Source organism: Herpailurus yagouaroundi, unplaced genomic scaffold, assembly GCF_014898765.1.
Source record: "Herpailurus yagouaroundi ecotype Mexico unplaced genomic scaffold, PumYag 209, whole genome shotgun sequence".
Taxonomy (NCBI): domain Eukaryota; kingdom Metazoa; phylum Chordata; class Mammalia; order Carnivora; family Felidae; genus Herpailurus; species Herpailurus yagouaroundi.
The window spans coordinates 5,804,829-5,821,483 of NW_024412440.1; the positions used below are offsets into that span (position 1 = coordinate 5,804,829).

At 34.3% G+C, this 16,655-nt stretch overlaps 1 protein-coding gene across 3 annotated transcripts in view; it reads left to right on the plus strand.

Moving 5' to 3' along the window:
• BRINP3 (BMP/retinoic acid inducible neural specific 3) overlaps positions 1 to 16,655 on the plus strand; it is a 402,427-nt gene that overhangs the window by 205,646 nt on the left and 180,126 nt on the right. For all 3 annotated transcript variants that reach the window (XM_040453613.1, XM_040453615.1, XM_040453614.1), the window contains exon 4: positions 2,759 to 2,949. In XM_040453613.1, coding sequence (XP_040309547.1) covers positions 2,759 to 2,949 — 191 coding nt within the window. The remainder of the gene's footprint in view (positions 1 to 2,758; positions 2,950 to 16,655) is intronic.

Below are 16,655 nucleotides of genomic sequence, written 5' to 3' on the forward strand. Positions count from 1 at the left end.
CTTACTTCATAAGACCTGCCTCTTGCTGTATTAGGCTATTTGGGCTGCAATAAAACACCACAGACTGGGTGGCTTATAAACAGCAGAAATTTATTGCTCACTCTTCTGGAACCTGGAAGTCCAAGGTCAAAGTACCATCATGGTTAGGTTAGAGCCCTTTTCAGTATTGCATAGTCTTGTATTTTCATGTGGCGGAAGGGGCAAGGGAGCTCTCTTGGAACTTCTTTTATAAAGGCACTAATTCCATTGATGTGGGCTCTGATCTAAACACCTCCCCAAAGCACCACCTCTTAATCCCTTCATCTTTGGGGGCTAAGATTTCACATATACATTCTGAGGGGAACAAACATTCAGACCATAGCACTTGCATCTGTGATACACCCTCATTATGAGTTCTCAGACTACCACACAACTGTTTTTTTCTACATCCATGTACAGGATGTTGTTTGTTTTGGTATTCTCTCCCAAACTTGGCACATAGGTGATTTTTTTTTTCTACGATTCACTGGTCTTTCTGAGATACATTCACTCAAATTTCCACACTAGTTAATCCTCTTTTTCTGGGGGTAAGTAGTCAGTGGGGACTTTTTATTTGCTTGTGTAGTAATTTGCATATATATTCACTTTTCTCCTCCAGATGTTCTCACCTGAAAACCATTTATCATGCACATGACCTAATGCTGTTCATAATTGGACCTACTCATTCATATTTTTGAGAGTTGTTTTTTTTTTTTTTTTTTTTTTTCAGCTGCTTGATTTTTTTTTCAGGCTGCTTGATTTCTACTCTGCCTGTGAGGATCCAAATACAAACTGAGAATGTGACCTTTCAGAAATAACACTGTTAATACTTTATTTCTGATATCAGTTGACCTGATCTCTTGTGGATAAATATAAGCTGTTACTTAGGATTGAATAGTCTCCAAGGCTGTGTCATTTTAAAATTAATATTATTTTATTTATTTGGTATTTTCTAAAACTGGGTTGTCACTTTCTAAGCTGGCATAATGCCCCCTAAACAGTGGGTTACTGAAAGAATAAGAGTAAGCATCAATTCTGACAATTGTGTGTTAGATGAATATCCAAGAATATGGAAATCTGTAGATAGCAAGTTCTTAAAGTTAAGCTTAAATAACATTGATATTCTTATAAACATTTGAACATTGAAAATTGCAACTTAATTATATTATACCTTAAATTTCACCTTTGAAAATCCATTGGCACTACTTAAATCTTCCATTGAGGTTAGTGATTTCCATAGAGCTTATTAACACATAATATTTGTATATAATGCCACATGTCAGGAACCTCTGAATTTAATACATATATTTACATAACTATATTTGTATATAGTAAAACCTTCATTTGCGACCATAATTCATTCTGGAAACATGATTTTAAATCAAAGCACTTGTAGATCAAAGTGAATTTCCCCATAAGAAATAATGGAAAACAGATGATTCATCCCACAACCCCAAGAATTCATATAAAATGATTATAATATTGTAACATAATACAAAATAATACAGAAAATACAAAGTAAAGAAATATAAAGAAATTTATTTATAAAGATAAATAAACAAACTAACTTGAACTTACCTTTGAAAACCTTCGTGGGTAGTGTGAGGGAGACAAGAGAGAGGAGGATTATTGTGTAAGACAACTTTCACTATCACCAACAGATGTTGACTACAGTACAGTATTAAACTCCTGACATATACTGTATTTAATGCAGCTGGCAAAAGGGCAGAAGACAGAGGAAAGGGTCTATATCTGCAGGCAGCCTGACCTAGAATGAAGCAAAGCATTCCTAAGCTTACTCTTTTCTGGAAAAGCAAAGGACTATCCATAGGTGCTTTGAAGGGACAAAAAATACACTAGTGCCTGTTGTGGGCACCTTCTAATGTTCTGAAAAATCACTGGTTTCTGCCAAACACCATGGCCTGAGACTGAATATCATCCGAGTATGGGAGACTATCACCCACAATCCCTCAGTGAGCAAACGAGAAAGAGAGAGAGAGAGACAGAGCAGAACCATTGGCCCCATTGTGATCATGTGATGTTTGGCATCACTTACTCCTTGTATTCCAAGACATCACTCATTTATCAAGTTAAAAATGATAGAAATGTTTGCTCATCTTGCGTGACACTCACATAACAAGTTACGTGCAATCCAAAGTATTACTGTGCATGTTTTCTCTGCACTTTAAACACGGCTAAGGGCACCTGTCTGTCTCAGTTAGTGGAGCATGTGACTCTTGATCTTGATATTGTGAATTTGAGCCCCACGTAGGGTATAAAGATTACTAAAATATTAAAACCTTTAAAAAATGGCTAGTGTTTAGTAGTATGCTTGGTCATGTTTCCATTAGTCATGCTGATCTACAGTAAAGATTTCTGAGTAAATACAACTTTGTATCATGCACCACACTTAAGTTCATATTACATATTTTCCATTCTTAATTTGCTTTTGTGCCACAGGGGTTTTAGGTAAGCTAAACTATATGAAAGTCAAAAAACTCCAGAGAAATCATCCCACGAAAGCTAGTTTTTCACCATTTACTAGTCAGTATTTACAGCCTTCAATACCTCAAGTACCTTTCTAGGTACCAGGTGAGCGACACAAAAGTAAAACTTGTCCTTTTGTTACTTATCAGTCTTTTGTTTCATTATGTCTGTAATCTACACTTCCTCACCTGCAGATAAATGAAAAATTGATTTTAAGTGGAAAATTGAATAATTTTAAATATTATTAATGCAGGAGAGGAGTCACTCACAATTTTTGTGGACAAGCGGAAGTTGAGCAAAAGATCTGAAGGAAGTGATTCCAGCACCAATAGCTCTTTGGTCACTCTGGAGACGCTACATCAACTAGCCGCTTCCTATTTCATTGACAGGGACAGCACCCTTCGGAGACTTCACCACATTCAAATTGCATCCACTGCCATAAAGGTATGACTGACTTTACCCTAAAATGATATCATACCATTATTATTCCTAGGTTTAAAATGCATCTTTTTATCTTTGCATGTCTCACTGATGTAAAAAATTACATTATAAAAAACAGTTTAACATTTTCATTTGTCATAAGTTTGGAAACGTATTTCAATGAAATGGTGTTTATCTCAGTGTAATTTTTTGACTTGATAATTGGGTCGAGGTTTTTCATACCCTAATGTTAATTGAAATGCACTGGATACACAGACTCCCTTACAATGTGTATGTGGATGAAACTTTTTAAAATAATATTAATTTATTTTGCAAATATTCATATTTTATAGTACGTAGTTAAAAACATTCTGAGAACATTTTTTGTCAGTGACACAAAAGTCATCAAGCAGCTTGGTTTAAGGAATATTCCCCCCCAATATTTTAAAAATACAATTAAGAAGTACAAGTATTTGGATAGAAGTTCCTAGAAGTCAAGACATAGCACAATCTGGAATTATTGTGTAAATTCCATGAATTCACTAGAATTTTTTTGCCTCTGACTATACTACGGATGACTTTATCAAAACTGAGAGAAAGTGAGAATAAGGCCCCTTTAATTTTATTTATTTATTTATTTATTTATTTACTTACTTACTTACTTATTTATAAATTAATGTTTATTTATTTTTGAGAGAGACAAAGTCAGAGCATGAGCGGGGGAGGGGCAGAGAGAGAGGAAGATACAGAATCCAAAGCGGGCTCCAGGCTCTAGCTGTCAGCACAAAGCCTGACATAGGGCCCAAACTCACGAAACATAAGATCATGACCTGAGCTGAAGTTGGACACTTATCCGACTGAGTCACCCAAGCACCCCAAGAGGTCCCTTTAATTAAAAAAGAGAGAGACAGAGGGAGAGAGATACAGACAGGCAGACAGATGGTGACTTCAAAAACATTAGATTTTTTGACACATTTCTCTGGCAATTTGAAATCAGCATGTTGTTGTGTTTGTTCAATGGCCACTTCAAAACAAACAACCCATTTCAATGGGTTAAGGTCATCCTAGACTAAGTTAACAAGAGCAAAATAAAATACAAAGAGCATTTCTTAGTGTTTCAGCTGTAACATTTCGTAATTAATGTAAAAATCTGTCATTAAATATATCATTTTGTTGCTTTATGATTTTAAAATTAATGTGTGAATTTGTTTTGTAAGTTAATTGAAAAACTAGTACTTCAGTATTTTGGGAATGCTATGGAAAATTTGCACCATGTATATATTGTTCAAGATATACAGGAGAGAATACAATGTGATATAGAAATATCTTTATCATATGGGTTGCATAAATAATACTACCTGTCTTCAAGATCGCTAATAGATGAAGTTGGTTAAAAGAATTCTGTAGATGTAAATTACACAATTATAATTAGTCTATGTCTGACTGTAGGACTCATGTTGGATAATCAAGTATATAAATAGTATTTATGCTGTCTAGATAAAAATGTAGCCAACATGAATACAGATATTTTAGTTAATTTAAAAATATTGTAAGATAGGATACTGTTAGAGATATTTAGCTAGAGGTTTCTGAGGAGACAGAGACTTTCTCAGAAATCAATTTCAATGATATAAACAGTAACTTAAAGCGTATTTTCTAATAGAAGACATCATTATTGTAAGTATGTTTATTATATGGCTATTGATTTTTTTTCTCAGCACCAAGTAGAATTTTGCAATAGAGTTTTATACTTTATTCAGCAAGAAATATTCATTCACATTTTGTGTTCAAAACCTAATGGAGGGTCACTAGGGAGTCGGACCAGGACGTGGGTCTAGAGAGGCCTGGTCACAGGAATAGGATCTTGGGGACAAAAGGCATCTGCTTATCTCCGAGTAGTAAACTACCCAGATGTGCGTATCCCCCCATGAAGACAGAGCTGGAGGATACTGGCCTGCCATCATAGGACAGGGACTTGCTGGTTGGCTGGAATTTCATTTAGTGAGACACCAGGGACTCCTAGCTGTTGGAGAAGCCCTGGACCCCATCAGGCAACAAGTCCAAATGGGAGCTGACTGTTGTCAGTCTGTAGCTGCCACTTCAGGGTAGTTTACAGGGGGTGGGCCTCCTCCTTACTGGAGCCTGTGCAGGTGGTTGGTACTTGGCCCCAGCTCCACAGGTCTGGGGGGCCCAGCTGTCCCAGGCCTGATAAAGGGGTGTATACTCTGTCTGCATGTGGAGCAGTTCAGGGTGCTAGGGATTGGGGGGAAAAAAAAGAAAAAAAAAACTTATGGATATTTGTATGTACTTCTGTTCTCCCACAAGCAAGCAGAGTCTGTATCACAAAAATCAACATGTTTTAATGGTGTAAGTATTGCACACAGGCATTGTTTTTCCGTTCTGTGATACAACTGGGAATGGGAAGTCTTCATGAAACTCATAATCTAGCTGTGTGGTAGAAAAGAGCTTTAGAGAAGTGACTATTTTTAAGTTTATTTATCTATTTTGAGAGAGAGACAGGCAGAGAGAGGGAGAGGGGGAATCCCAAACAACCTCCATGCTGTCAGCACAGAGCCCAAAGAAAGGTTCGATCTCACTGGTTTGTGAGATCATGACCTAAACCGAAATCAAGAGTTGGTCACTTAACTGAGTGAGCCACTAGGGCGCCCTTAAAGAAGTGACTTTTTTAAATAAGTCACCTCAGAGAAGCTCTGAGGAAGAGGAAGGAGTAACCCGGAATGTGGGAGAGTGAACAGCCTCACCTTTAGAGCTACAGGGAATGCTGGAATGCTCATTATCCATTAACCATGGGAGAGCCCTCCAGGGCACATAATGGACATATTTAAAGTGTAATGATGGAAAGGAGAAGTGGGGCTTTAGATCAGGGAGAGGAAGCAGAGAACAATATTGGAATGATACAGGGATGGATAGTAAAGAGAAGTAAACATATTTTGTGCTATAACTGAGCTAAAAAAGGAAATGAGGTATGTGCCAATGGCAACAGCATGGCTAAGAATATATAATCACAGAATTACATGGGGAGTGCAAGGGTGAGGTAGTTGGAAATGGGAGAAAGGTAGACTATCAGACTTTGCAGGATTTAATTAGGTCTGGATGGAGTTCTCTTCTGAGGCAGTAGTAATTTTAAGTGACTGGTGATTTTCTGGTGCTGGGTTAGCTGCTGTCTGGGTTACTGTGAAAGCTCTAGGGGTAAGCTCTTGAGTTGGTCTACAGATTCCTGTCTCACATGCACAATTGTGTGTTCCTGTGCATTTTTCTGGAAAGAGTATCCTTTATTTTCATTAGTTATCAAGTGTGTCCCTACACAGATGAAAGGTGTCCCTCCTCAATTATAAGATTATAATTGCTTAGATGTAAGTTAACACAATAAAAAGGACTGGGGTTGGGGATGAGGTGGGAGGTGTAAGGGGAATCTAAAGGCATTCAACTACTGGAATTCTTCACACTTGAATACATAGTTCAATGCCAAGGGCTTTTGTAGTGTATTTGGATCAAGAGCTGAGCTCCTTTACTAAATCCCTAAAGGTTTAATGCTCTGTTTATATATTTAAATTTTTCAACTAAGCATAGTGAGATCCACAATTTCTTTGATAAGGCCAAGTGTCTTGTGTTTGAAGTGCCATGCAATAGGTGTTTAATTTCTTGAAAAAAACGTATGAAGTTGTTCATTGATTTACAGAATTTAGGAAACAGAGTATTGTTAAAAAATAACATCAAGTAAGATCATTATCAGATAACGGCAAAAATATAATTAAATCTGGAAAACTGTGCCTGCTTTTATCATGTTAATTCTTGCAGAAACACAAAAGAGCTGGACAAATAGTGTTAACTATGAGCCAATTTCTAGGAAATGGGATAGAATGATGTTGTTTTTATCTCTTACAATTATGAATATAAATGTAGGCTGCAGTTCATTAACACATCTGGAAATAAAAAAAGAGGCTCAAACACCTATGTAGCTTAATTAACTGCCATATTGTTCCAATTAACAGCATTTATATAAAGTATTATTTTCCATATTGTTTTTAATGCAGTAACATGTCAAATACAATTTCTAGAATTGGCCATTATTTTCAGAAGATCCAATTCAATTGACTCAATTTATCTAAAAGATCACACCGACCTGTTCTTTAGAATTATCATGAAATAGTATAATAAATTTAATATTATGTTACTGACAATGAAAATATATATTGGGAAACTTTAATCTATTACCAGATGTGGTGTGTGCATTTTCCAAAACTTCCTTAGTACTCTAAATTTTAATTATTTTATTTTATTTTTAAGGATTTTTTAAAGTTTATTTTTGAGAGAGAGAGAGAGAGAGAGAGAGGAGAACATGAGCAGGGGAGGAGCAGAGAGAGAGGGAGAGAGAGAATCCCAAGTAGGCTCTGTGGTGTCATCACAGAGGCTATGTGGGGCTGGATCTCACGAAATGTGAGATGGTGACCTGAGTCAAAATCAAGAGTCGGAACCTTAACCCACTGAGCCACCCAGCCATCCCAGTAGCCTAAATTTTAAAAATCAGTTTACACACGGTAAGATTAAATTTTTTACTAAAGACTTAAAATTTTTAAAATTTTTTTTAATGTTTTATTTATTTTTGAGACAGAGAGAGACAGCATGAGCAGGGGAGGGGCAGAGAGAGAGGGAGACACAGAATCCAAAGTAGGCTCTAGGCCCTGAGCTGTCAGCAGAGCCCGATGCGGGGCTTGAACTCACAAACCGCGAGATCATGACCTGAGCCAAAGTCAGACGCTTAACCAACTGAGCCATCCAAGCACCCCTAAGGACTTAAAAATCTTAAAAGAACTAAATTATTATTAATTTCTCAAAATAAGTACTGATTAATGTCTGGTATTTCTGGCATTTTTCTTGTACAGAGAAAAAAAACAGATTTTATTATTTTATTTTATTTTATTTTATTTTATTTTATTTTATTTTATTTTAGAGAGCACAAGAAAGTGTCAGTGGGGAAGAGGGACACAGGGAGAGACAGAGAGAGAGAGAGAGAGAGAGAATTTCAAGCAGGTCTCACACTCATCTTGAAGTGCAGCATGGGGGTTGATCCCCTGACCATCGGATCATGACCTGAGCTGAAATCAAGATCAGACACTCAACAGACTGAACCATCCAGGAGTCCCATCAGATAGATTTTTAAAATTATAGTGTTTAGAAATGTCTTCTAAAAAATTTAGGAAGAAACACAAATAATATGTTAAAGTTACCTTAAAGGTTAATATGCCAATTAAAAATTGCATCCATAAATGATGTTTTAGTGCCGCTTGGCTTATTTAAGAGTGATGCAGGTGATTTTGAGAAGAGGCTCCAGAACTTTGTATCTACATTTCTGTAATTATAAAAATCCATTAAATTAAAATTTGAAAAGCTATTTATAATATTAGGCCTGATAATACTTGTCCAAGAAGCTTTTCTGCTATGTAAATTATTTTCTCTGTGAGATAAAAATCAGTAAAACCTCACAATTAATTTTTAAATGTTACTTTTATATGTTCAAAAAAGCTTAAAGAAGACACAAGACAACAAAATTTACCTGTAAGCCATTCTTAATAATTGGAGGATTAATTTCATATATTAGGTTCATTTTCAGAAAGGATTCTCTTAACAAACTCTTTTGGGATTTTAAAAGAATGTTTTAACTTACACACAAATTTAAGCATCTGGGTACAATGCAAGTACATTTAACAAATTTGACAATTTTTTTCAAATTGAGAAAAAGTGTATCTACATTTTCTTGTGTATACATATTTCCTTGCCCACAGTATTTTTTATCCTAAAGGAATAACATGTTATTCCAGAAGATTAATATATAAATATAGTATCATGATTAAACTCATAAAAAACAATCTCAGAATAATTAGGGTTAATATTTTTAAATATTTAGAAAATTCATATATTTTTTAGAACCTTCATACATTTTAATATTTATTTATTTATTTGAGAGAGGGGAGGGGCATAGAGAGACAGAGAGGGAGAATCCCAAGCAAGCTCTGTGCCGTAAGCGCAGAGCCTGATGAAGGGCTGGATCTCACAAACCATGAGACATGACCTGAGCCGAGGTAAAGAGTTGGATGCTTAACCCACTGAGCCATGCAAGCACCTGTCGACGTTCATATTCTTGATAATAATTTTCCACTTTTTGTTGTAGGCATTCATTTCCTTGTGCTGAGCTTTCTCTATTTTGACAAAAGTCCTAATTTTCTAGAGAGCAAAAGCAGAATATGTTTTTATTTTTGTTCCATTTTTAATCAAAATAGCTTATATATAGTAGCTACCAAATGGTAAATTAGAAAAATAAAATTAAACTTTACTGTTTAGGTTAAATTCTTTTTATTTTTTAAAATTTAATTCCAGTATCATTAACATGCAGTGTTATATTGGTTTCAGGTGTACAATATATGATTCAGTAATTCTGTATTCTAAATCATAATTATACAAATCTGAAAAAAATTTAAAACTTCTATTTGTGATATTTTTCTGCATCTGTTTCATTCTACTGCACTTTTTCAGCTGTGTTCCTAGTGTTGGCTGTTGTTTCCTGTGACAGAATCTATAGTCCTAAGTCTATAATATTGATTTCTTTTCTGCTCCTTATAACATCTCAATTGTCATATTGTCTCCAGTCAAGACCTGCTTTGTATTTATATTCTTGTCATAAACTATTTATAATTATATTTTCTGTGCGATCTCAGAATGCTGACTAAATTATCTCTTCCATTTACAAAAAATAGAAGTGAAAAAGCCTGAAAAATATTATCAAGAAATGTATTTAATATTAAGTAAAATTAAAAATATCTAAGTAGGGGTGCATGGGTGGCTTTTGATTTCGGATCAGGTCATGATCCCAGGGTCATGGGATCGAGCCCCATGTCAGGTTCTGTGCTGAGCATGGAGACTGCTTGGGATTCTCTCCCTCCCTCTCTCTCTGACTTTCTCCCACTGTATCTCTTAAAACACTATACATATATATGTATACACATATATGTATATGTATATATACATATATATGTATATATATACATATACATACATATCCCATATATATATATATATATATATATATATATATATATATATATATATATCCCTGCTTCTAACCAAGATGAAAAACCAGGGACTGGATTCATCTTTCCACATAACAACACAAAACCCAAACCCAAATCAAAACTAAAACCAAACAAACAAAAACCCCAAAACAAAAAAAGTCACCTATGAGGGTCAGAATCAACTTCTTCAAAATTCCTGTTAGCATCGATATTTTGATCCCTTCCCATTAATCACAAATGTTAATGGCATTCAGAATGGTGAGTCCTTTCCAGATGTTTTCAATTTACTTTGTCCACATCCATCAGAGGAATCACTACCTATGGCAACTATAGCCTCTGAAATGTATTTCTTAAATAATAAGACTTGAAAGTCAAAGTTACTCTTTTATCCTGCAATAATATTTTGAAGGGATTTTTTTTTCTGAGCAGTAGGGAAATAGTTTAAAATATTCAGTAAACCATGTTGCAAACAAATGTACTGTCTTAGAAGCTCTGTTGTTCCATATTTGGAGCATAGGCAGTTAATTTGCCACAGTTTTTAAGATCCCTAGAACATTCTGAATGGTAAATGAGCACTGGCTTCAACTTCAAGTCACCAGCTGCTTCAGCCCCTAATGAGAGGGTCAGCTATCTTATGAAGCCAGGCATTGACTTTGCCTTTCTAGCTGTGAAAGTCCTAGATGACATCTTCTTCTCATACAAGGCTATTTCATCTACATTGAAAATCTTATATTTAGTGTAGCAAAACTAAATCATTAATTATCTTAGTTAGATCTTAGGGATAACTTGCTGCAGGATCTAAATCAGCACTTGCTACTTTATCTTGTGCTTATTATACAAAGGCTTGTTTTCTTTTCTTTTTTAAAGTTTATTTATTTTGAGAGAGAGAGAGAGAGTGTCAGTGGGGTAGGGGCAAAGAAGAGAGAGACGGAGAATCCCAAGCAGGCTCTGCACTGTCAGCGCGGAGCTTGACGCAGGGCTCAAATGCATGAACCTGTGAGATCATGACCTGATCTCAAACTTTCTTTTTCTATCAGCACTGGGCTGTTTTGCTTTTTTCACATTTCGGTGTTTATTAGAGTAGCACTTTTAATTTCCTTCTAGAACTTTTCCTTTGCATTCCCAACTTAGCTGTTAGGTAGAAGAGGCCTAGATTTCAGGTTAGCTTGGCTTTTGGCATACCTTTCTCACTAAGCTTAATCATTTCTAGCTTTTGATTTTAAAGTGAGAGATGTGCAACTCTTCCTTTTACTTAAAGGCTTGGAGGCCATTGCAGAGTTATTAATTGGCCTAATTTCAATGTTGTGTTTCAAGAAATAAGGAGGCATGAGGAGAAGGAGAGACAGGGAAACGGCCAGTTGTAGAACAGTCAAAACACACACATTTAGTGATTAAGTTTATTGCCTTATAAGAGTGCAGTTCGTGATCCCCCCAAAACAATTAAAATAGTAACATCAAAGATCACAGATCACAAATCATTATAACAAATACAATAATAATAAAGTGTTTGAAATATTGTGAGAATTACCAGACTGTGGCACAGAGATACAGTGAGCAAATGCTATTGGAAAAATGGCATCCAATACTCTTGCTCACCAAGAGTTCCACAAACCTTCAATTTGTAAAAACTGTGACATCTGTGAGGTGCAATAAAATGAAGCACAATCAAATGAAATATACCTGTAATTTTACCTAGATGGAGCTCTTCTCTGGACTCAACTAACAAATTATAATAACAAGACCCAAAATAAACAAATTGTTTTCAAGAACTGCTTTCCAGAACAAAGCTCAAGAATATTTATAGGAATAGGGGAGCCTGGGGCACTCATTGGGTTGAGTGCCTGACTTTGGCTACGGTTATGATCTCACAGTTCATGGGTTTAAGCCCTGCATCTGGTGTTGTGTTGTCAGTGGGGAGCTGCTTTGGATTCTCTCTCTTTGTCTGCCCCCTCACCCCAACTCTTGCGCTCTCTCTCTCTAAAAAATAAACATTAAAAATTTTAAAGAAGTATTTATAAGAATATAAACAAATAAGCCTAAAATGCAACAAAGGAAGATTCATAATGTTATTCAGTCAAAAGTTCCAGGCAATGAAGAAGCAGGAAAACACAAACAATAATGAAGAGGACATTCAGACAAATAAAACTGACTCTCAATGAACACAGACATTAGAATTAGCAGATAAGAACATTAAAATATGTATTATAACTGCATTACGTATTTCCTAAAATAAAATAGAGACATGAAGATATAAAAAAAGACCCAAATGGAACTTACTGAGATGATGAATTTAATCTTTGACCTAAAAAATACAAAAGATAAGATTAAACACCTGCAAAAATGCACAAGCTAAAATTAGTGAAATTGAGACATAGATTGTGAGTATAGTAACTCTCGAAAATGAAAGAGAGAGAGAAAAAAGAATGTGAAAAAACAATGAACAGTGAGCTGTGGGACAGTTTCATCTGGTCATAAATATGGGTAATTAGAGTTTCAAAGGAAGAAAGGGTGAAGGGAGCATGTATTAGATTTCTATTGCTCTGTAACAATATTATCATGATAAAATTTAGAGGCTTAAAATAAAACACATTATCATCTTTTCAATTTTGGGGGGAGGAGAGGTATGGATTAGCTAGTTTCTCCAATCAAGGTGTTCACCAGAGCTAGTTTTTCACCTGACTCTCAACTTGGGGAGCATTTGTTTCCAAGCTTATATGGATGTTGGCACCATTCAGTTCCTTGCCAGTGAGAGGGTTTCAGTTTATTGTTGGCTCTTGGTGGGAGGTGACATTCAATTATTTGCCAAGTAACCTGTACTATATGGCAGCTCACAACAACTTAATTTGTTTCCTCAAGTTCAGCAAGGAAGAAAGTCATTATAAAATATTACAATGTTCTGTGTTCAGAAGCAAGTCACAGTCCCCACCTATACTCAGCGGGAAAAGATTACAGAAGAATGTACATACCCTGAGAAAGGTGTCATGGGGGCTACCTTAGAAATTGCCTTAGACAATATTAAAATATATATATATATACATATATATATATATATATTTGAAGAGTTAATGGCCAATTTCCAAACTCGATCAGGATTTAAATCCCACAGATCCAAGAAACTCAAGAAATACCAAACGTTAGAAACCTCGAGAAAATGACGACTCACTTCATAATCAAATGGTGCAGAACCAATTTTAAAGGGAATATCTTAATTTTCATTATTTATCCAGGAGTCCTTGCACAGATAAAGGCATCTCTACTCATATATAAAGCTTACTAACACTGTAAGTGCTTAGATGTAAGTTAATGAGGTAGGGACATCAGGAAGAAATCAGAATGCATCGGGTACAGAGGAACAGCGCAAAAGGATGACAACAAACTTCTTGGAAACAAGGCAAGTGACAAGCCAGTGGAGGTGAGATCGTTAAAGTATTAAAAAAAATCCTGCCAACTTAGAGTTGATTTTTTTAGAAAAAAATGTTTCCAAACAAAGGAAAATGTATTTGCAGATGTATGAAATCTTTAGGAATTTCACCAACAGACCTGAACTGAAGAAATGATATAGGAAATCTTTCGGTCAGGAAGGAAGATGATACCAGTTCGAAATATGGATCTACACAAAGGAATGAAGAAAAGTAGCAGGGGCACCAATATGGGTAATTCTATCTTTTATTATTCTTTAACAAAATCACAATTAATATATTGTGAAGTTTATGGTATATATAGAAAAATAGTATGCCAGCAGCATCACAAAGATCAAAAAGGAGAAATGGAAGAATATACTTGTAAGGTCTTGTGTTATCAGTGAAATGGTATAATATAATCTGAAGGTAGTTGATAAGAATGTATACTATGAATCTTAAAGCAACCACTAAAATCACAAAATAGAGCTGATATGAGAAAAAATGACATATAGAATTATTTTAAAATTAGTCCAAAAGAAGTCAGGAAAATAAGGAAAGGTTAAAAAGAACAGATGGGAAAAATAGAAAACAAATATCAAGTAGACAGACTTTAACTCTATCAATAATTGCATAAAACATAATAACTTCAATTCTCCTATTAAAAGGCACAGATCATCACATCAGATAAAAAAAAGGAATAACCAACTTCATGTTAACTACAAGAAAATCACTTGAAATTTTAAAATAAGTTAAAAGTAAAATGATGTGAACACTGGCGTGACTATTTTAATATAAGAAAAATGTGTTTCAGAAAAGAGCATTACCAGGGAAAAGGTAGTTTCATAATGATAAATTAGTCAATAATCCAGAGGAATTTATAATTGTAAACATTTGTGAACCTAGTAGCATAGCTTCAAAATACATGAAACAAAAATTTATAGGAGAGAAAAAAGTAATGAAGAAATCCATAATTACAGTCAGAGATTTTAACAGCCTTCTCTCAATCCTTGACAAGAACAGGGTCTGTAGAAGATTTAAACAATATTATCTATCAAGCCTTGCAAAGTATATATTAATACTAGGCAGTCATCTAGAAAATCCTTAAATATTTAAAAACAAGTAACAAATTTTATATATAACCCATGACTCAGGGAAGAAATCAGAAAGGGTATGAGGGGCTCCTGGGTGGCTCAGGAGGTTAAGTGTTTGACTTTTGATTTCGGTTCCGGTCATTGTCTCTCAGTTCCTGGGATCAAGCCCTGCGTGGGCCTCCGTGCTATCAATGGAGCCCACTTGGGATTTTCTGTCTCCTTCTCTCTGCCCCTCGCCCCTCTCAACATAAATATATAAACTTTAAAATAAATAGGTAAAAAATTGGTATTAGGAATTATTTTGAACTTAATAAAATGATGAAAATACAACGTATCAAAATCAATCAAATATCGGTAAAGCAGTACTTAGGGGGATATTTGCCAGAAACAATATTTTTATTAGGAACAAAGTGATAAAATAATGACCAAAGATTCCTCCTTCAGAAACTAAAGATAAAGATGAGCAATGAAACCTAAAGTAATCAAAAGAGTGGAAAAAACAATCAAAATAGAAATCTCTAAAATAGAAAACAGAAAAGCAATAGAGAATAAAATGAAAGCAAAAGCTGTTTTGTAAGTGTATTAATAAAACTGATTAACATTTAGCCAGAATTATCGAGAAACAGAATACTGAATATACAAATTACCAATATCAGGAATGAAAGAGATAACCACATATCACTATAAATGACACAGACATATATTTAACAAGGATATATCACGAACAGCTTTGTTATTATAAATTTGAAAACTAGTGAAAATATTCCTTGGAAGACACCAATTTGTAAAGCTCACTTGAAAATAAACAATCCGCATGGTCCTAAACTTATTAAGGCCAAGTGTTTTCACTATCGAATTCTAGCAAACATTTTAAGAATAATAACAATATACACATCCTTTTCCAGAATATTCAAGAGGGTTAAAAAAATGACCAAACAATTCTTTAAATTCAACATTACTCTGATATCAAAACCAGACAAAGATATTATAAGGAAATAAAACTACCAATATCTCTTATTGATATAGAGGTAAGTATTTTTAAAATGTAAGCAATTTGAACACAACAACATATCAAAGGTATTCCACATCATGACTACTTTGAATTTATCCTAGAAGTTCAAGGTGCATAACATTAAAAAATCAACCAATGTAATTTATCATATCAACAAGGTAAATATAGGGATGATGGATGATAGATAGATAGATGAAAGATGATAGATAGATAGATAGATAGATAGATAGATAAGTAGATATATAGATAAACATATGATAGGTAGAATCTTCTGAAGAAATACAGAAAAATCTTTAGAAAATATCTGACATAAGATTCTGATTTAAAAAAAAAAAAAAACTCTTAGAAAACCGGAAAGAGAAAGGAATTTCCTCAACTTAATAAAAAGCATATTTGAAAAACCTTTATGTAGCTCAGATGATACTGAATGGTGAAAAAGTAAATACTTTCTCCTTAAGTTTGGGAACAAGACAAGGATTTCTGCTATCACTACTTTTATTGTAGTAGAATAATACTAATATTCTGCTAGTAATACTACCAAAATGACAGTAATAAATATTGTATTATGGGTTCCAGCTGATACAATCAAGCAATAAAAAGAAATCAAGCATTCAGATTTCCAAAAAAATTAAACTTTCTTTATTCACAGAAGACATGAGTGCCTGTAGAAAGTCTAATGAAATCTTTTTGAAAGGTACAAGAAATAAAAAGGGAGTTTACCAGTTATAGGATACATGATTAATTTATTAAACCAACTGTATTTCTACTTACTGGCAATAGACAATCAGTAGTTGAAATTAAAATTTATAAAAGATTTGACTCCTGTATACTGAAAACCAAAAAAAAAAATTACTTAAAACCTAATTATTGCTTATTTTAATATTTTCATTATTCTACTTTAAATACACACACATGCACACAATACATGTGTGTATACTCATATGCATATATCCATCCCTCAAACTGTCCTTTCTCTTTGTCTGTCATTCTTGATCTTACTATTGTCTTCTGACTTCCATTTTTTCCTGGTGAGAAGTTAGCTATTATAATTGTAAATTTTATCTTGAATTCAATGCTTCACCTGGTCTGGCAGATTTTAAAGTTTACATTTTCTTTTGGACTTTCAAAAGATTGACTA